The sequence below is a fragment of the Bos mutus genome, chromosome 8, assembly GCF_027580195.1.
Source record: "Bos mutus isolate GX-2022 chromosome 8, NWIPB_WYAK_1.1, whole genome shotgun sequence".
NCBI lineage: Eukaryota > Metazoa > Chordata > Mammalia > Artiodactyla > Bovidae > Bos > Bos mutus.
The window spans coordinates 66,558,239-66,579,067 of record NC_091624.1 but is presented as its reverse complement, the minus strand read 5'-3'; the positions used below and the strand labels follow the sequence as shown (position 1 = coordinate 66,579,067).

The window sequence follows — 20,829 nt, the reverse complement described above, 5'->3', positions numbered from 1 at the left end:
GGTCTCATGCATGGCAGGCACATTCTTTACCATCTGAGCCACCAGGGAAGCCCATGATTTAAAGGTGCCTGTGATTTAATCAGTTAACAGCCCATGCTGACTGTTACTAAAAGAGGAGGCAAATGACATCTCTGACCTGCACAGCCTTTTACCTATAAGTGAAATGAACAAACAGCTTCCAATAATGGTTTCTCACTCCAAAAGGTATACTCAGAAATAGATAGGTGCAATCATAAAATGCAGAATTAAATGAAACCAAATTTAACCTCTTGACCCTTCTTTTACTCCAAGCTCCCATTTTAAATGAAAGTGCTTAAAAATTATTCAAGAGAATGGAAAAGTGAGAGTTGGAGGAGAAAGAGAATCTTTAGAGTCAGGTAGTGGGGGCAAAGGTTAGCCTTCTTGATTTATTTCTGAGTAGACTGTGACACCCAAGCTTGCCGAGTTATCAAATTTCTTGGATATTTCAAAAATGGAAAGTGAAAGGCCGACGAGGCAGCAACAGCTTTCTGTAGCTCTTCACAAGAAAGTATACTTCCATTCAAAAGCATGTCTTTGTGAGGTGAGAAGCTCCCTCTCTGGTACCACCAGAAATGAAAATTAAGCCCTTCTTGTAAGTCACAGAGAAGGGAAAAAAAAAAAAAAGGCAAACAAACTGTAAACACCCCTTGGCTAGAAAGGGCCTGGAAGAATTTCCTTGATTTCCTCTAAAAAGGCCACTATTCATCTTAAACCTATAAGGGGTTGATTTAAGAGAGTGGTTTTCAAATTGTGGTCCTGGGACCAGCAGCCATCAGTATCACCTAGGAACTTATAAGTGACGACGCTGAACTTAACATGAGCCCTGAGATCCCAGAAAACAGCAAAGGTTAAAGACCCCCCAATCCTCCCATTTCGTTTGTGAATATGACTTATGCAAAGAACCTCTTTCCCATAGGACTTGAGTAACTCACAGGTGCCCCTTTGTTTACCTATGACAAGGCCAGACACAGACCCCTCAAATTCCCATTCTTTGCCTGAGAAATGATTAGCTGAGCTGATTAGTCAAAACGGAATGCTTATTAACCAACCTTTGATTAAGCTTCTCACCTTCTTCCAGGTACCTGGACTTTCGCCAGTTTACCGCCCCTCCTCAGCAGCCCCTCCTAGGAAAAGGCTGTTCTCAGATTAAAACACTATCAAGGGCAGTACGTTCAAGCCATGCTTCATCCCACTTCTTCACATCTTGTCCCTTCAGGCCTTGCTTACTCCTACCTACGAAAGAATCCCCTTTTGCCTAACCCTAGAGACCCTTGCAGATCCCACAGTTCTACTCCAAGAGTTCCTGTTACAACAGTAACTTTCCAATGAAGTCTCTCCTTCCTCAATCCAGACTTGTTTTTTATTTAACGTTAAAAAATACAAATTCGCAGGCCCTGCCCCAAGTCTAAGTGTGAAACTAGGGGATGGAAAGAGGTGCGCCTAGAAACCAGGTTCTGAACACGTGCTCCAGTGACAGTTTGAGAACCACTGATTTATCGCAATCTCTCAACAATTAACTCCTTCCCACCTAGTTTTCGCTCACCGGCTGTTAAGCGCAAGCTGTTTCTGAGCATGCCCAGAGATCATTTCTGTCATCAAGTCATTTCTAATGACAAATGACGCCACCCAGGGCCCGTCTCCCCTCCTGGCCGCTCGTGGAGCTGAGCGAGCCCGAACCCGCACACACTTACATCGCCATCCACCGGCCTCTGGTCGTCACAATCCCTGGTGGGACTAATGTCCTGGCGCATGACCCAGATGGGCTCTTTGGGCTCGTCGGGGGTGTAAGGCGAACGGATGGTCCTGGTTTTCACCTCCTCGATGGCCTCCTTGATGTCCTTGATGGCCAGGGAGATAGCATCCCTCTTCTCCTTGCTGTACCGCTGCACCGCCTCGCCGCCGGAGGCCCGCTGCGGCCCCGCCGGCGCTTGCAGCCCGGGGCTGTCGGGGCGGCCCCCGCCCGGGGTGGGGGCGCGCTCCAGGTCCTGCTCGGCCTCGGGCATGTCCTCGGCCGCCTTGTCGAGGCTTTGCGAACTCATGCTCTGCTTGACCTCGGCCACGATCTGGTCGATGTCCTCCTCCTGCTCGTAGCTGTCCATGCGGGGGTAGGGCGCGAACTCGGCCTCCTTCTCCGGGCTGTCGGACTCCCCGTCGGAGCGCTCGTCATAGTGGTGCAGCCGCGCGCCCAGAGCCTCCTGGCGGTAGGCGGCCGCCTCGTCGCGCTCCTGCTCGTACAGCCGCAGACCGTCGCGCGCGTCCAGCTCGGGCGCGTCCCCAATCTCCTCGTACACGTGCTCCTGGAGGCCCCCGTAGTCGGCGTAGGGCTCGGCGTAGGGCTCGTCCTCGCCGCGGTGGAAAAGCCGGTGCGTGTAGACATAGCCCGAGTAGGCCGCGTTCATGGCCTCCTCGTGCTCCAGCGAGTGGAAGTGCAGGTGGTTGGGCAGCGCGCGGCGGTGCGTGGCCTCGGCGTGCTCAGCCTCTGCCTGCTCCGTGTACTCCTCGGCCTCGGGCCGGTACTGCACAGCGTACGCGCTCTCGTCGTCGGGGTCCTGAGTGCGCTCGGCGTCGTAGCCGTCGCGGGCCGCGGCGATCACGTCGCCCTCGGCCGTGTCCGTGTGGTTGTGGAAGCCGCTCTCTGTGCTAGCCGAGCGCGCCAGGCACTCCCCATGCTCATCTTCTTCCTGCTGCTGCTGCTGCTGCCCAGGCTGGGCGCGAGGGTCCTCGACGGCGCGGAGGCGCCGGGGGCGACCCGCATAGTGCTGCTGCTGCTGCTGCTCCTCCTCCACTTCGGGGTGCTCCAGGTCGGCCTCCACCGACTCGTTCAACTCCCCGCCTGCCGCCTCGTCCGTCACCTCCACCTCCGCTGCCCCCTCCAAGTGGTTCATGGTGGGCGTCGGGGACGGCTGGGAGAGAGGCTGGGCCGGCTCACTGCGCTCTCATTTTGCTCCACCCGGCTGGAAAAACAAGAAGGGGGAGGGGCTATTACGTGGTTCAGACTGTAGGGAGAAGCCGAGTACCAAGATAATCATAAAAACAGCTGTTATTGATCTCGTCTGAATCGCGGTCAATTAAAAAGTGATTGCAAATTTAAGCTCAAACTGACAGCACATAGTTCATCATCTTCGTAGCACGTGTCGTAATTTGTAATTACATGTCTCCTTGTTTCATTGCTTACTGGCTTTCTCTCTTCCCCACCCCTAAGATCGACAGCCTTCTGAGCCTTTAAGTTCCCCACCGTGCTTACTATTCAGGTTCTGTTTCTGATGCATATGAATAGAGAGTACTACCACATTGAATGAGCCAATTGACACATTTTCCATCTGCTAAGAGATAAATCTCTCTAAATTAAACTAGGATCCTAGACACTTTAGAAACGATTTTAAAAATAAATTTCAAGGGAAAAAAGGACTTTCCTGGTGATCCTGTGGTTAGGACTCCGAGCTTTCACTGCAGGGGGAAAGGGTTCAATCCTTGGTGGGGGATCTAGGATCCTACATGCTGCGGGGCCAGGGAGAAGGAGGAAAAAAAACCTTGGGATGTTTTGAATCCACTGCTGTCAGTACAATTATGCAGCCATTCTGAGGGAGGCTTCAGCCATCAATGGGTTCTCATCCTGGCATTACTGGCTGTGTCACCTACCCTTAAGTGGTTTAATTTTCTGAACCTCCACCATGAGACTGGACTCATTTCCTGCAGCAGGATGTTAACAGCTATTAGGCAGAGTAAAAAGGCTCCCTGCTCAAGTAAGTTTGGGAGATGCTGACTTAAGTTGACTTTCCTTGTGAATATGCAAGCGGAGGAAGATACAGGATGCAGGGGTTACCCAACTTGTCTGACTGGGAAACACCTTTTCCCTAGAGGCCAGCCTTCCGACAACTGCACTTAAAACACTGACTAGCTAATTTCTAATATTCGCTCCCCTCATACACCCTGGATCTAAAATTCTTTGATTCTGTAAGTTAGCATTATAGCTGATACTTTACAACATGCTAACTTCTTTAAAATACGGGTATGTCTCTTTCCCTATTTCCAGAGGGACTTGTGACTACAAAGATGGCTTTGGTTTCAACCACTATCAAATTTGGTATTTTGGTATTTGGTAAATTCAGTATTTTGGTTTCTTCTTATCTAAAATAGCTTTATAGCATAATCTGCATACAGTGTATGGAAATAATTGCAGGGGATGTAAAGAACAACAAAAACAGGCAGGATCCCCATGATTTTAAGGCAGTTGTAAATGGGTTCAATGTGTGTAAACTTTCTTTAGTGTCCTTTTGGGGGGCTCATTTTACACATGGACAAAACTGGGAAATGAACTCTTTAATGTAAAAGTAGAAAGCCCCAGTAGGACCAGGGACATCTAATGGACTCTAATATTAGGATGCATTATATTCTACTCAGCTCCCACCGTAACGATGGCAATTTCCTTCAAGCACGGTGATAGCCCCAGTTGTAAAGGAGGCCATTTTGGAGCTGCCAAGTTCATCTTAAAGCAGTAGTTACCATCTTTACCCCCTTCTTTGATGGATCCACCCCTAACACTCACTAGAAAACAATTATGGTTTAGCAGAGATGATCAATCCGTAATGCTTTCCTCCTTGACAAGAATCCCACTTCATACAAATTAGACCCAGTCGTCTTTGAAAAATTGTGGCTTCCTCTTATTTAACCCCTGAGAACGGTGACTGTGGACAAGGTATAAGAAAGTTTTCTAAGTACGTGTTTCTGTTCAGACCAGATGGTTAATGCACGTAACAGAGGAGGCAAATATTGGTGCTGACAGCACCCAGGTTAGATGGCCTCCAGTGGTGCATGAAATATACAAAACAAATATTCAGTTCCATACAAGGCATGGACAAGAACAGTCTACCCAAGTTTCCTTCATAAGGACTCTCTGGAAAAGACAACAGGTAAGAACCACACTCACATTCAAATCTAAGTCTGCTGAGCACAAAGCAAGCATTCATAATGGAGGGATATGAAACACGCCAGATACTTCCCTGGGTAGGGCAACTGCCCTGCAGTGTGTCAGCTGTGTGTAGTCAGTTAGAGATGCAACGACCACTGTCCAAAACACATGAGCAGGCCAGCAATTCATAATAACCACGTGCAGAACTGACCAAAACTCCATTTTCAGTGAAAATGGCACTTTCTTTTCTAGCCTGATGAAAATCTATTGATATATGTATCAAAAAGAGATTTTAGTTTATTCTGGATTAAAATCGTGTCTGACCAGGAAATAGTGCTGTCTTATAGAGCACTGATTGATCCACAGGCAATGTGATTTCTGTGCATGTCCATACACTGAGTCATGTAAAGAAAGTGACCAAAAAACAGTTCTTTGGGGGAAAATATGTTAAACTAAGGTAGTTTTTATACATTGAAGCTTTCCTTTCACTGGGTGTATGGTCCTTATACCCCTTCCCCAGCTTCAGGGGAATGTTCACACACAGAGTGAACCATCCTGGTTTCAAGAATATAGTTTGGGTTATAGTGTTGGCAGCATGTTAATGGCACCCCACTCCAGTACTCTTGCCTGGAGAATCCCATGGATGGAGGAGCCTGGAAGGCTGCAGTCCATGAGGTCGCTGAGGGTCGGACATGACTGAGCGACTTCACTTTCACTTTTCACTGTCATGCATTGGAGAAGGAAATGGCAATCCACTCCAGTGTTCGTGCCTGGAGAATCCCAGGGACGGGGGAGCCTGGTGGGCTGCTGTCTATGGGGTCGCACAGAGTCGGACACGACTGAAGTGACTTAGCAGCAGCATGTTAATAACAGGCATCAATTTGAGGGATTCCCTAGGACAAAGGCAACTACCAACTTTTAAAGATGGAGCTGACACTGGTGGTCAGGTCCATTGGTAGCACACGAGAGGACTATTCCCTATACACTGGCAAATTTGCTTATTTAAAAAACCTCACTCAAGCTGTTTTCTTTTTGTTTTTGTTAAGAATCCCAGGTTATTGTAGGATTATATATTGGTACCACCTTTTGAAAAGAAATTGGCAAGATGAATTAAAATCTTCAAAAGGTAATATACATTTGCCCCAGTAATTCTACTTACAGAAATCTCAAAGGAAAAATGCAGATATGGACAAAGATATTTCTCATGCTATTTGCTTAAAAGGCAAAGATAAACATTAAATATTAAGCACTAGCATTAAGTATCAATAAGTACAGAGCTAATAAGCACTTCAGCGTATTGCAATCCAGGAAGGTGTGGGGGGACCTTCTGGCTGGGTAGCTCCACCTGGTGTTCCCATGGCACCCAACCTCTACCTGCCACAGCTGAACAAAACATGCCTCCACAACCTCCTTCCCCATTCCAGCTCCCAAACCTGGCACCCCACCCCACCCCCGTGTTTCCTGTTCAGGTGAAAGGCACCACCAAGTTCCCAATCCAGGAATTATTATTGACTTGTCTCTTTCCCTCACCTCCTTCCCCAAACTGATGACCAAGTCCATTGTCTTAATAACTCTCGCATCATCCTCAGTGCCGCTACATTGTCTTGGTCCCTCTAGTCTACAAAATTATTTCCTTAACTAATTTCTCAGTCTCCTCTAATCCATCCTTACCACTGCTAACCCGCTCATCTTTCTAAATACAAACCTGAATCCCATAACCCTATTTCTTAAACTCTTCAGTGACCCTCCTCTGTGTAGTACATGGTGAAAGTGCTTAGCTATCTACCAGACACTACTAGGCATTTTCCACATAATGACTTATTTCATCCTCCCACTAGCCTATGAAGAACGTACTCTCCTATTGTCTTTATAGAGATTATTGTCAGCTGTTTTAAAAATGAGGAAATGGAGGCAAGTGGTATTAGGTGATTGCCCAGTCATGTACCTGGCAGAACTGGTGTCTGACCCATACTCTCTGGCTCTAGGCTCTGGGTGCTGGAGTCCTACTCCTGATGCTTCATCAAACAAATGAAGCCACATCTCTCCTCCAGCCTCATCTTCATGCTTCATCTGTATCCTGCAGTCTAATACCCAGAGTCCTGACACTGGCCCTGGCTGCCTTCCCTATCCTAGCATATTTTTTCATTTATAATTTTTTGCTGGTGAATCTGTCTTATCTTCCCCAAAGCAAGGGGAAGTCACTTCTACCTAATGAGTGTCTATTATGTGCCAGCCTCCAGGCAATATTCTGGGCATAAAGGCAGAGCAGTGGCCAAGCCAGAAAGGCTGCTCTGTTCTTGGGAAGCCCCCATTCTAATGCATGGGGGTGAAGGGGAAGGAGAAGGGGAAGAGACAATGATTATGTTAATAAACAAATCAGATAACATCAGAGAACAAAAAGTCTTATGAAGAAAATGAAACAGGGTAATGGCAGAGAAACTGACTGAGAAGAGAGGGTTATATAGTGGCCAGAGGAAGTGATTTTGGAGCTGAGGCCTGAATGATAAAGAAAGAGCCAAGTAAAGATTCAAGGGCAGGGCCTTGAGGTGAGAAAGGACTTGCAGTGTTCAAAGACAGAAATAATGTTTGTGAACTGAGTAACAGATGATGTGGTAGGAGGTGAGGATGGAGAGATGGGAAGGGCCAGCAGGGCAGGGCCTGGTATGTCACGGCAAAGCTATTTCAAGTGCGCTGGCATGCTACTGGGCTTCTCTGGTGGCTCAGACGGTAAAGGATCTGCCTGCAATGCAGGGTTTGACCTAGGTTCAATCCTTGTGTCAGGAAGATCCCCTAGAGAAGGGAACTGCTACCCACTCTAGCATTCTTGCCTGGAGAATTCCATGGACAGAGGAGCCTGGTGGGCTACAGTCCATGGGCATGGTACTGGGGAAGGTTTAAGCAGCGGAATAATACAATCTGATTAACCCTTCCCATCATCCTCACTGAACTCTATCTAAATATCATAACACCTGTTGTTCTGAGTAGCAATTCTTTATAAATATGAAATCCTTGAGAAAAGTGCACAGGTCATTTATCTTTGATTCCCCAGTGCGTAGTACAGAGGAAACATAGTAGGTAGTCAATAAATTGTTAGTGATTAAAAAGAAAATAATTATCTTCCCACTTTTCAATATCAGGGGCCTTTTGGACATTGGCATGCCTAGCCTTTTGAGAATTCATTTCTTCTTTCCATCTTGAATCTCTGCTGCCCTCATCCACCCCTGCAACCTTATCTATCTTCTTTTGATGCTTTACGTGCCCAAAGAACTCCAGTGATTCAACATTTGCCTGCATTTGAGGGCATTGATCCAGTAGCAGGCACTGTACAAGGTGAGGGGGATGCAAGTTTCTAAACCATGGTCCCAGCCTTCAAGGGCAGACAAGCTTCAGTAATTGTAATACCTGGTGATGACTGCAAAGCAGAAACAGGTCCAAGCTACAGAAGGAAGCTAGAGTTAAAACAACAACCACTGCATCACCTTTGTGAATCATGTAAGTGCTGCTGTTCTTACAGGTTCTGGATTTCACAGCTGGTAAAGTCCTAGGAACTAAGGCTTAAGCGATGACTGCCATTACCTAGCCAGAGTCCTTGATTATGACCCATGTGCCCCCGGAGGCTGGGAGAGTAGAAGGGAGGAGTTACAGCTGGTTGAAGAGAATCCCTCCCCTTCTACAAAAAGGCTGGATGACCTGGAAGACACAGGCAAGGCAGACCCCTCTGCAGGCACGACCAGGTAACATGAAAAGGAGGTGCTGTGGCATCTTGGCTGCAGGAGTCAGGGAATTCAAGTTGTAGTGAAGCACTGGTGGCTTTCTGGCTCCTGGTTCTAGAATGTTCTACAGCTGAGTTGGAAAAAGTGAATAAAGGGAGGGAATCCATTGCAGCACACCATTTAGAAATAAAGCATTTCATGATTCAGCAGTTGAACCCAGGTAGCTCATAACATTAGCTAAGGCTCATGCTGGTTTGGGATGAAAAGAAGGGGAGGCTATAAATTACTTTGGTTGATCTGTCCTTATGTAGTTGTTAAGAAGACTTTCCAGTAGATTGTCCCTTTTAACACATTCAGAAGTAGTTTTAGTAGTTCAGTAGTCAGACTGAAGACAAAATGAAATGTAAACAGTAGCAAAAGGGATGATACAAGCTTGTTAATCTGGAGAGTTCTGTGTGTACAGGGGGAGGGGGGAGCAGTGATGCAGTTGTAGGGAAGACACACGAAGGTGGAGGGGAGAAGAGTGGGAGAAGAAGAAGAAAGTCTGTACTGGCCATTCTTTCCTCTGAAAAAGCTAGAATGAACAAAACGATTCCATTTATATAAGTTTTTATACTTTTGCATGTATTTAAAGTATAAGAGTACAATGCTTCTCATGGACTTAATGAATGTTGCTTGTCTTCCCCTGCTGGAGTTGGAAGGGAAGTCCTATATCTTGGGACTGCATGCATGCATGAGTGCTCAGTCGCTCAGTCATATCTGATTCTTTGTGACCCTATGGACTGTAGCCTGTCAGGCTCCTCTGTCCATGGGATTCTCCAGGCAGCCTGTCCTAATCCACCTGCACACATACTGTTCCAGTCAACATGACGTCTGACATCAAGCCATTGGAGGGCCGTCAATGACACTGAGACGATCACTGATAATTTCCATAGAAATGGCTTGCTGATCAAGATTATGTCCTATATGTAATGTAGACACACATACACACACAATTGGCATAGGTTGGGAGATTAATGGTTTTCATTCAAGGAAAAAAAAAAAGATGAGAGAATAGGAATACCCAGGTATTCTTATCTACCTTCCCAACTGTATAAATGGGTTTCCCTTCCATGAGTGAAATCAGTCATGAAGCATCTACTATGGAATCCAAAGGACATCAAGAACCCCACTCAAATCATCAGCTTTTCTAAACAAAACACATCTATTTATAAGAGTCAGATAAAAGCCAGAAATATAAAAGACTGCTAAGTTGCTTCAGTCGTGTCCGACTCTGTGCAACCCCATAGACGGCAGCCCACCAGGCTCCGCCATCCCTGGGATTCTCCAGGCAAGAACACTGGAGTGGGTTGCCATTTCCTTCTCCAATGCGTGAAAATGAAAAGTGAAAGGGAAGTCGCTCAATCGTGACCCCATGGACTGCAGCCCACCAGGCTCCTCCATCCATGGGATTTTCCAGGCAAGAGTACTGGAGTGGGTTGCCATTGCCTTCTCCCTATAAAATACTAGAATTCATTAAAGTTTAATCTCCTTTGAATCATCCAGAAATTAAATTTAATGATACTGGGAGCCAAGATGGATATGGAATACACATTCACCTTCCTAAAATCATTGTCAGTTTAAACAAGCTCAGATGGTCAGAAAAAGCCTCCTCACATAGAGTTATCTTGCCTCAACAAATTATTATTTTGTTTTCTCTGATATCCTTGTGCCTGAAATTGTGAACTATGGCTTGGCAGATTGTATTGGTAATGGTTTCAAAGTGAGCTGAGTACCAGATGTCAACCAGGGTGAGGTCTCTGTGGTTGGAATTCAGGGCTGTATCCTTGACCCTGTGCATCTTTGATGAAGACACGGGGGTTGGACATCTTCCATTTCTCTCTCCAGATTCACTCTGCACCTTCCCTTCCCTACTCTGTTCCCTGCAAGGCTGGCCTCCTTGGGCTGCATCAACGGTTCCCTATTCCTCTGGCTTATCTTTGGGTTTGGCCAATGGAAAGCTCTGGTGGATCTTCCTATTTCCTGATCTTCCATTCAGGGACTTGTGTTCTTTCTCTGTGGACAGACTGCTCCAATGTTGGCTGCCTCACCACCTTAGACACTCTTTTTTTGGATTAAGAATGCCAATGACTTATCTGGATGGCCACTCGATCCCTTAGAGATAGTGGACTACCTGCTGGACTACATGTCTGACCATACTGTAGCTGAATTTGCCTTCTAGCACCTGCCCAGCACAGGTTAGTGGGTCCTGGGCCTTCTCAACAAGCCATGGTACACTCGATACTTGCATGTTTCAAGGCCACTGCCATTGCTCAAAACACTTTGGCCACTCCTTTACAGGAACAACTTTTGAAATTAATTTATGGGGTTTGAGGTTACCAGAAAATTGTTCTCAATATTCTATTCTAATATGTAGTCATATTGACTTTTGAGTTTAAAGGATTATCCCCCACCTTATTTACAAGAGTTGGCTATAAATGGTGCTTATTAGTTTTTAAATACCAGGTTTATCCCTAATAGATCTTCTTGTCACTCACTATATTTAATGAGGTATTTTAGTGGTTAAGGGGCTTCCTAGGTGGCACTAGCGGTAAAGAACCCGCCTGCCAATGCAGGAGACACAAGAGATGTGAGTTCGATCCCTGGGTCGGGAAGATCCCCTGGAGGAGGGTATGGCAACCCACTCCAGTACTCTTGCCTGGAGAATCCCATGGACAGAGAAGCTTGGTGGGCTACAGTCTATAGGTTCACAAAGAGTCAGACAGAACTAAAGTGACTTAGCAGGCAGGCTGGCAGGTAGTGGTTAAGGAGACAGGTGTGGGTGAAAGACTGCCTGAATTTGCATTCTAGTTTCATCTTTCAACTTAGTAGTTCTTTGACTTTGAATGACTTAATCACAGAAAATGCTCCCATTTTACCATTTCTAAAACCAGTATGTGTGCTTAGTCACTCAGTCATGTCTGACTCTTTGTGACCCTATATATTGTAGCCCGCCAGGCTCCTCTGTCCATGGGGATTCTCCAGGCAAGAATACTGGAGTGAGTTGCCATGCCTTCTTCCAGGGGATCTTCCCAACCCAGGGATCAAACCCAGGTCTCCTGCAATGCAGGTAGATTCTTTACCGTCTGAGTCACCCAGGTAGTCCAGTATATGAATGAGTGTTAGTCGCTCAGTTGTGTCTGACTCTTTGTGACCCTACATACTATATATAGCCCATCAGACTCCTCTGTCCATGGAATTCTCCAGGCAAGAATATTGGAGTGGGTTGCCACTCCCTTCTCCAGGGGATCTTTTCAACCCAAGGATCAAACCTGGGTCTCCTGCATTGTAGGCATATTCTTTATCATCTGAGCCACTGATGGTTACTGGGTAATACAAATTAATATATATATATATAATACTTAGAACAATGTCTGATATGTTGTAAGGGTTATTTAACATCCATTACTGCATTTTCTTACACACTATAGTTAGTATTGAGCAAACAATACAGCATTTTTAAAAAGCAAAATAAGTTAATATAAATGACTAGAGGGAGGGGGGTTCAGGATGGGGAACATGTGTACACCCGTGGCAGATTCATGTTGATGTATGGCAAAACCAATACAACATTGTAAAATAATTAGCCTCTAATTAAAATAAATAAATTAAAAATATATATATAAATGACTAGGGCACATGGCTTACTTATATTTATTAATATTACCCTTTCCTAAATAAAACTATGTAGGGGTGGAAAACATACAGTTAAGCTCCCTTTAATCAATTTTGAAGCAGGCTGGGTATAAATAAATCCATCAAATAATCACAAATGCTGTACTACATGTAGGCCAATATATGTGGTGTTTTACATGCTGCTGCTGCTGCTGCTAAGTCACTTTAGTCGTGTCTGAATCTGTGTGACCCCATAGACAGCAGCCCACCAGGCTCCCGTCCCTGGGATTCTCCAGGCAAGAACATTGGAGTGGGTTGCCATTTCCTTCTCCAGTGCATGAAAATGAAAAGTGAAAGTGAAGTCGCTCAGTCATGTCCAACTCTTCGAAACCCCATGGCCTGTAGCCTACCAGGCTCCTCCGTCCATGGTATTTCCCAGGCAAGAGGACTGGAGTGGGATGCCATTGCCTTCTCTGGTGTTTTACATACTATATTTCTAACCCTCACAACAGCCTCAGTGGGAATTATTATCTCCAATTGCTAATTTTGAAGCAGAAGCTAAGATAGCTTAAATAACTTGTCCAAGGCCACTCAGAGCCAGAAGAAGTGAAGGTAGATCCCTCTGGCTTTTTGCTGTTCTTCCTATTACATTGCACTGCACTCATAAAGTGATGCGATTGATTTTTTTTAAACAAACATCTAAATTGGTGTAATCCCTTTTGAAATAGTCACCTTGGCAGACGCTATACTTACATGTTCCAAGGGCACTGTCTTTGCTCAAAATACTTTAGCCACTCCTTTATTGGAACTGATTTCAAAGTTAATTTGAGGTATTTGAAGCTACCAGCAAACTGTTTTCAATATTCTATCATATCTAGTCACATCTGATGTTTGACCTCAGAGGGTGTCATCCAAATTTATCTTCCACTTTATTTACAAAATTTGGCTATGAATGCTGTTTGATGATCTCCAAATACAAATCCATCCCTAAAGAATGAAGATATGCGACAGCCAAGATTATTAAAAAGACTCTGTTTGGGCTCTGAAATCTACTCCAATAGAGGGCTTTAAATATTGTTTTGGCCAATGGCCACATTTTTCACATCTGCTTTTATCCTTGCAGAGTAAACAGAGGAACTGAGGCCATTTGAAGCAATACATTCTTGTGTGATGGCTACAAACAGGTTCATTATTTTCATCCACCTTGAAATCTGTATAATTGTGGCTAACACCAAACAGGCAGGAAAATTAATTCACTCACTTGGATGAATTTAGTCACTCCGACCTCAAAGCTCTGATCACAATCCAGCCTTTGATGAAAGAGAAAATTCTGAATGGATGCAGATTACCTGATTGTCTGGCTCTTTGTCTAACACTCTAACAATCAAATCATTCATTTATCATTTTGATTTCAATAAAATGCATGAAATAAGCTTAAGACAATCATGCAAACTCAGAGGGAAAATCTTGTAAATTTTATAGAAAACTCAAGGGACATTGTCTGGAAATCAAAGCTGATTTAAAGTCTATCTGAATTTTTGGGAAATGACCCTGGTATAAAATCAGCCATAGCCACATAATCCATATTTACTGCGGGTTACACAAAATTGGCATTTTCCCCTCATTATAATCCCTCTTTTTCATGCCCCATACATAACTTCCTTTCCTCGCCCTCCACTGCATTTACTATCTCTGTGGTACACGACATTCACTTCTGGGGTACTAATCGCCAGTGACAATCAACTTGAACCATTTTCCTGGTATTTCTTTTCTGTTATTATACAGAAAGCCATGGACACACCACACTTTCATGTTAAAGACAGTAAATCTCTGAAATCAGTTCAGCCATGTTAGTTTTCAGAGGCTCATTACTTCATCCTGGAAACGGGAAATACCGGCTCAGGATGAACTGAACAGTAATTCATTAAAATATAGTCCTTCCTTTGAGACGATATCATCTCAAACTTACTGCTAATATCACTTTTATAAATTATTTGGCTCATTAGGAAGTCCGTTAACTTGCTTCTCTCTATTCCCTCAAGTTTTCTGTAACTTCCTCTAACATTTTCCTTCCCAAAAATTAATGCCAGAATGTCAGCCACAGTCCTAATTATGAAGCTTCAAATCAAATTCTTGTCTCTGACATTCTTTTTATTCACAAGAAGACAGCATCAGGCATTCTGGCCACTGTCCTCAGACATTTTTTCCGTTATGCCTCATATCTGATATGCAAGGGTTACAATAGATGATTAAAAACAGCTGTATCCAGGAAGGATCGCTCCCTGACAATTCAGCTTCACAACACCCAAAGAACAAAAGTCCATTAAGCAACTATTAGGTGGCAACATTGGTGATGATTTGAGTTTGAATTTGATGAGCCAGAAATCTCATACTGATTCAAAGCCTCCCTGGACAATCGACTCTCTCAATTGAGTCACATTAGCACAAGTTAACAGGGAAAAAACCATCAAGTGGGGAAAGAAGAAAACCACTTTCTCTTAAAAATGATTCACAGATAATCTGGAAACTCTTAAGAGTTCCTTGGACATGCTGGCTAGAATGTAAAGAGGTAGAGTATCTAACTCTCAGAATTTCTAATTTACTGGTTTCATTTAGGTCCCAAATGTAGACCAGTGAAATTCAAACAGTTTTTTAGGATCTGGAGGCTTTTAGTCACCTCAAGAGAATTCATGAATTTCTCCAAAAGGAATTATTTTTAATTTATTTTATTTTAAAATTGGGACTTCCCTGGTGGTCTAGTAGATAAGATCTGCCTGCTAATGTAGTGGACATGGGTTCAATCGCTGGTCCAGGAAGATCCCACATGCCACCGGGCAGCTAAGCCCGTGCACCACAACCACTTTGCTCTAGACCCTGGGAGCTGCAAGTACTGAGCTGGTGAACTGCACGCCTAGAGCCTGTGCTCACAAGAGAAGCCACTGCAGTGAGAAGCCTGTGCACCAGAAAGCCTGAGCAGTAACAAGGATCCAGCACAACCAAAAATAAATAGATAAACAAATTTTTAAAATAATGTAGATTTTACTGAAGATTTCATAGGGAAGACTGAGGTGAGATTCTACACTGCACAGCACACCGATTACCCTTCCAAAACCTCATCAATTAATTTTCTGTTGTTAGCTATAGGGCTTCCCTCTCTCGTGAATTTTCCCCTAATGGTCCTGAGTCTTTGTGGTTCTTATCCCTTTCCTCTGGATCATCACAGTTCAGTAGAAACATATTGCAAATCACATAGGTAATTTTAAAAATTCCAGTAATCACATTTTTTTTAAAAAAGGTAAACAATGTACCACTAATTTTAATAATATATTTAATCTTTAAAATATATCAAAAATATTATCATCTCAACATATGTCCAATATAAACAATTATTACTAAGACAGTCTGCATTCTTTATTCCCTAAGTCACCAAAATTCATATATAAGTGAATTTTATACTTACACCCATCTCAATAGCCCTGTGTCCTCTACACTGTACAGTACAATTCTAGATCTTCCGTCCAGGCTTCCTAAACTCTCTCCTTTTCTTTTGTTGGAAAATCTAACTGTGTGCAAGCTCTTCCAAAAGTATATACCACCACCCTGTTCAACAAATGAAAGGCCTTCCAGTTATCAGAATTTTCCCTCCAAATAACAGATTATGAACAAATAAATGAATGAGTGAAAAGCCTGCTTGTTGTCATAACCTGGAACCAAGTGTCCCATACTGTCTGGTTTGTGGTCTCTCGAAGGAACTGGTCCCATGTTCTTTCCTCCCCTAATTTTCACTGCTGTCCTTTAATCTCAGACCTCCATGTCCCCGAGGCCAGTGTTGCTGTACTTCTCCTCTCCTCTCTCCATCACGTCCCGCCTCACCCTCCCTTTCCCCTTCTGTCCTCCTCACTGATAACCGTTAGGCTCCAGCCACAGCTAACCCACATCTCCCTGCTCTTCAGCACCCAGGCTTCCTGCTGCAGAGAATAACAGAAGCTGCTCAAAGATTCCTCAAACAGACAGCGAGGCTCTGGGAGAGCCAGGTAAGTAAGAACTGAGAGAGCCCTTTTTGCTCACCTGGAGGGGGAGTGGGAAGAGTATAGAGAACCCCAGGGATCAGGAAACCAAATCAGAGGTAGTACAGCACAGCAGTTAGGAAAGTATCCGAAGTCACATTGCTAGGTTCAAGTTCAGTTCCAACACTCACTAGCTATGTGACCCTGGCCCAATCACTTAACTTTATGCGCCTTAGCTTCCTCTTCTCTAAATGGGTGTAATAATAGCACCTACCTCGCAGGATTGCTGGTAGTGTGTTAATGTAGCACTAAGAAGAAGAATACAAAATATACTTGTTGACCCTCAGAATGTACAACACCAAAAGTGAGTCTTAAGGTGAACTGTGGACTTTGGGTGATAATGTCGTGTCAATGTAGGTTCATCAACTGTAATAAATGTACTGCTCTGCTGTGGGAGGTTGTTAGTGGGGGAGACTATGCATATGTGTGAGAGAAGGTTTATGGGAACTCTCTGTACTTCCCATTTAATTTTTCTGAGAACTTAAAACTGCTCTAAAAAATAAAGTATATGAAAAATTCCATTACTTAAATATTTATTAAATATGTATTTAAAATGTAATTTATATAAAATATGTATAATTTACATGTATGTATAATTTCTATTGTGCATGCTCAGTCATGTCCAACTCTTTGTGACCCCATGGACTGCAGCCCGCCAGGCTCCTCTGTCCATGGAATTTTCTAGGCAAGAATACTGGAGTGGGTTGCCGTTACCTGCTCCAGGGGATCTACCTGACTCAGGGATCAAACCTGAGTCTTGTGTCTCCTGCACTGACAGGTGGATTCTTTACCACGGCACCTCCTGGGAGGGCATCCGGTCCCATCATTTCACAGGAAATAGAAGGGGAAAAGTGGAAGCAGTGACAGGTTTTATTTTCTTGAGCTCCAAAATCACTGTGGATGGTGACTGCAGCTATGAAATTAAAAGATGCTTGCTCCTTGGAAGGAAAGCTATGATAAACCTAGACAGCATATTAAAAAGCAGAGACCTTTGCCAACAAAGGTCCATATAGCTAAAGGTATGGTTTTTCCAGTAGTTATGTACAGATATGAGAGTTGGACTATAAAGAAGGCTGAGCACTGAATAGTCGATACTTTCGAACTGTGGTGTTGGAGAAGACTCTTGAGAGTCCCTTGGACTGCAAGGAGGTCCAACCAGTCTACTGTAAAGGCGATCAGTCCTGGGTGTTCATTGGAAGGACTGATGCTAAAGCTGAAACTCCAATACTTTGGCCACCTGATGTGAAGAGCTGACTCATTGGAAAAGACCCTGATGCTGGGAAAGATTGAGGGTAGGAGGAGAAGGGGGCGGCAGAGGATGAGATGGTTAGATAGCATCACTGATTCAACAGACATGAATTTGAGCAAACTCCAGGAAATAGTGAAGGACAGAGGACACTGGCATGCTGTAGTCCATGGGGTCACAGAGTCAGACACGACTGAGTGACTGGACAGATAAAAAAAATTCTATATGTTTATTTGTATATGTAATTATATGTGCATATATATTAAAATATACTTCATATTATACATTATATATATTATATAAGTAAAAATATAGATGTATAATTATATATGTGACATATATAAGTAACATAAATATGTAAAATATTTAAATATACCTAACATAAACATCATGGACGGAGGAGCCTGCTAGGCTACAGTCCATGGGGCCGCTAAGAGTCAGACATGACTGAGCGACTTCACTTGCACTTTTCACTTTCATGCATTGGAGAAGGAAATGGCAACCCACTCCAATGTTCTTGCCTGGAGAATCCCAGGGCCGGGGGAGCCTGGTGGGCTTCCGTCTATGGGGTCGCACAAAGACACGACTGATGCGACTTAGCAGCAGCAGCAGCAACATAAACATCATATTATCCCGACCCAGGGATCAAACTGGGGTGTCCTGTATTGTAGGCAGATTTTTTACCATCTGAGCTATAATGAGTGGGTGCCATCATATTATATAGGAATATATAAATAAACACACACACACACATATATACATATTTTATTATTTAAAATATGCAAGCAAGGCTGCTCTATTTTAACAAAACTACCCCACTATCCCTCACTAAGCTTAAGTGATATGGTTGGTCACAACTCTGCCACTGAGCTATCCACATCCCCAGTCTAAGGCCCAGTGAAGCTTGCTGTGGGTGGCAGAAGCTGACTGGCACAGAGAATCAACCCCTGGCCACCTGGCTCAAAGACTACCCTGTGATGAGTGGAACTGCTATTTCTGGAGCCTCTACAAGCCAGTGTCCAAACCCTGAGCTCTGGCTCACAAAGTGCCTGCTCTGACATTGGCTGTGCTCGGCTCACGTTTGCTTTGTGGCTTCCCAGTGCTCCACTGTCACCAAGCCTCATTCTTCCAGCTTGCACTCTGGTGAGCTATTCTGCTTGCCCACCTCACAGCAGCCCCCCTCAGCTCACAATAGCGGACCCATCACAGCCATCTAGTTCTGACTCAGGAAAATTACACTTGTGAGCAGGCAAGCTGGATACAGCCTATGATTTGCACCTATAAATTCTTACCACTATTCCTCATCTATAAAATGGGTCAATGAAGGGTAATTTGAAAGTATCTATCAATATTATCACTCTGAGCCATTTATGTATATATCCATATGCAAGTGTATGAAATGACTTATGTACAACTCTATTTAAATTACTAAAGCATAATCTGTGTTCACAAAAGGCTAGAAACAAAACAAATAAATTTTAGATAGAATGCTATAAAACACAGAGTGGTTTTTATGTACAGATAATAGAAAGAACTCCCTGATATATTAAATTAAAGCAAGGTCAGAACAGGGTCTAATGAGTATTGTGCTATACGCAGAGGAGGGAAAAGAATATATATGCATGACAGTCTCTAAAATGACAAAAAACTAGTACAAGTACTTATTTCTTTTGGGAGGTGGGAGGATGAAGAATGAGAACTGGACAAATGGGGGACATTTCATGACATGCCTTTCTATACTTTTTAATGTTTGAACCATGAAACTATTAAATCTGTAATGAAAATAACACCTGCCCTGCTTACCCTATAGGGATGGTGATGGCTTTATGAACTGTAAAGTGCCTGGAAAAATTGATCACCCTGTCTTGTTGAAGAGGGTTTGTGGTGGGGATAATGAGCTGAATCCCCATAAAACCTTTTTTTTCTGGAATCAACCCACTCCAGAATTCTTGCCTGCAGAATTCCATGGACAGAGGAGCCTGGTGGCTACAGTCCATGCGGTTGCAAAGAGTCGGACGTGACTGAAGCGACTTAGCACGCATGCACGCACTGATGGAGATTTCTCACCATGAGTCTGCTTCCTTGCTACCACGCTGTGTCTCAACCTTGTTTTTCTTTGAGCCTCACTATTCAAGAGTGAAGTCTCTGTGATGGGTTGCAGGGATGGGTATGGTGAAGACTTTAAGAGTTGCTATACTTCTAGTCCAAGAGTACTGGAGTGGGGTGCCATTGCCGATGGAGGAGCCTGGTAGGCTGCAGTCCATGGGGTCGCAAAGAGTCAGACACGACTGAGCGACTTCACTTTCACTTTTCACTTTCATGCACTGGAGAAGGAAATGGCAACCCACTTCAGTGTTCTTGCCTGGAGAATCCCAGGGACAGGGGAGCCTGGTGGGCTGCCGTCTATGGGATCGCATAGAGTCGGACACGACTGAAGTGACTTAGCAGCATACTTCTAGTCCAGACTGTGGTCACTCTGTCTGCACTCCAGAAACTCAGTATTATAAGTTCACTGATGGATAGAATTATAAAGGAATAAACAGTAAGAACAGACAGGACTGGCAAAACCCAAGTCCCTTATTTTACAGATAAGGACACCAAGGGGTGGAGAGATTATTTGACCAGTTCAAAGTCACACCCGTGTTAATGAAGCTGCCACTAGGGGGCAGCATATTGCCCAGTTTCTCCTTTCACTGCTCAGTCGCCCAGCCAAGTCTGAGTTATTATGACCCCATGAACTGCAGCACTGTACCATTATGTTAATAACACTGATTTATTAATTTACAAAGAGGACATACTCTCCAGTTAAAAGATACAGATCTACTAAGTTAAGGGAAATGATTATAGAAACGTGCTTGGTTATATGATATCAGAGCAAAGGAAAGGAATTAAAAATTTTCTAACAACTCAGAGCAAATCTGATCAACACACCAGCCTTTCTACCTGCAGGGCCCTTGATTCTGCAGTGTCCAGAATCCACATGCCCTTCGGAGGAGGTGCAAGGGGTACACGCCATTTATACTTAGCTATGAGGATACAGAGTGTGGCTGAAATGGTTTGTTTCTGCTTCCCACCAAAATTTGGAGTTCATCCTCCATGATGTAGAACGGTCACCAAGATCTACATTTACAAGCCCTCCTGACATCTAGATGGGGCCACGACTGGTTCTCCGTAAGGGAATGAAAGTGGAAGTGAGGATGTCATTTCGGGCCAGGTCAT

The 20,829-nt window shown here is 44.1% G+C and overlaps 1 protein-coding gene across 2 annotated transcripts in view; it reads right to left on the bottom strand.

Annotated features, from left to right (window-relative positions):
- The window catches only part of APBA1 (amyloid beta precursor protein binding family A member 1), a 242,931-nt gene that overhangs the window by 89,087 nt on the left and 133,015 nt on the right, over positions 1–20,829 (bottom strand). For both annotated transcript variants that reach the window (XM_070375790.1, XM_070375791.1), the window contains exon 2: positions 1,713–2,975. In XM_070375790.1, the coding sequence (XP_070231891.1) occupies positions 1,713–2,906 (1,194 nt within the window). In that variant the 5' untranslated portion in view covers positions 2,907–2,975. The remainder of the gene's footprint in view (positions 1–1,712; positions 2,976–20,829) is intronic.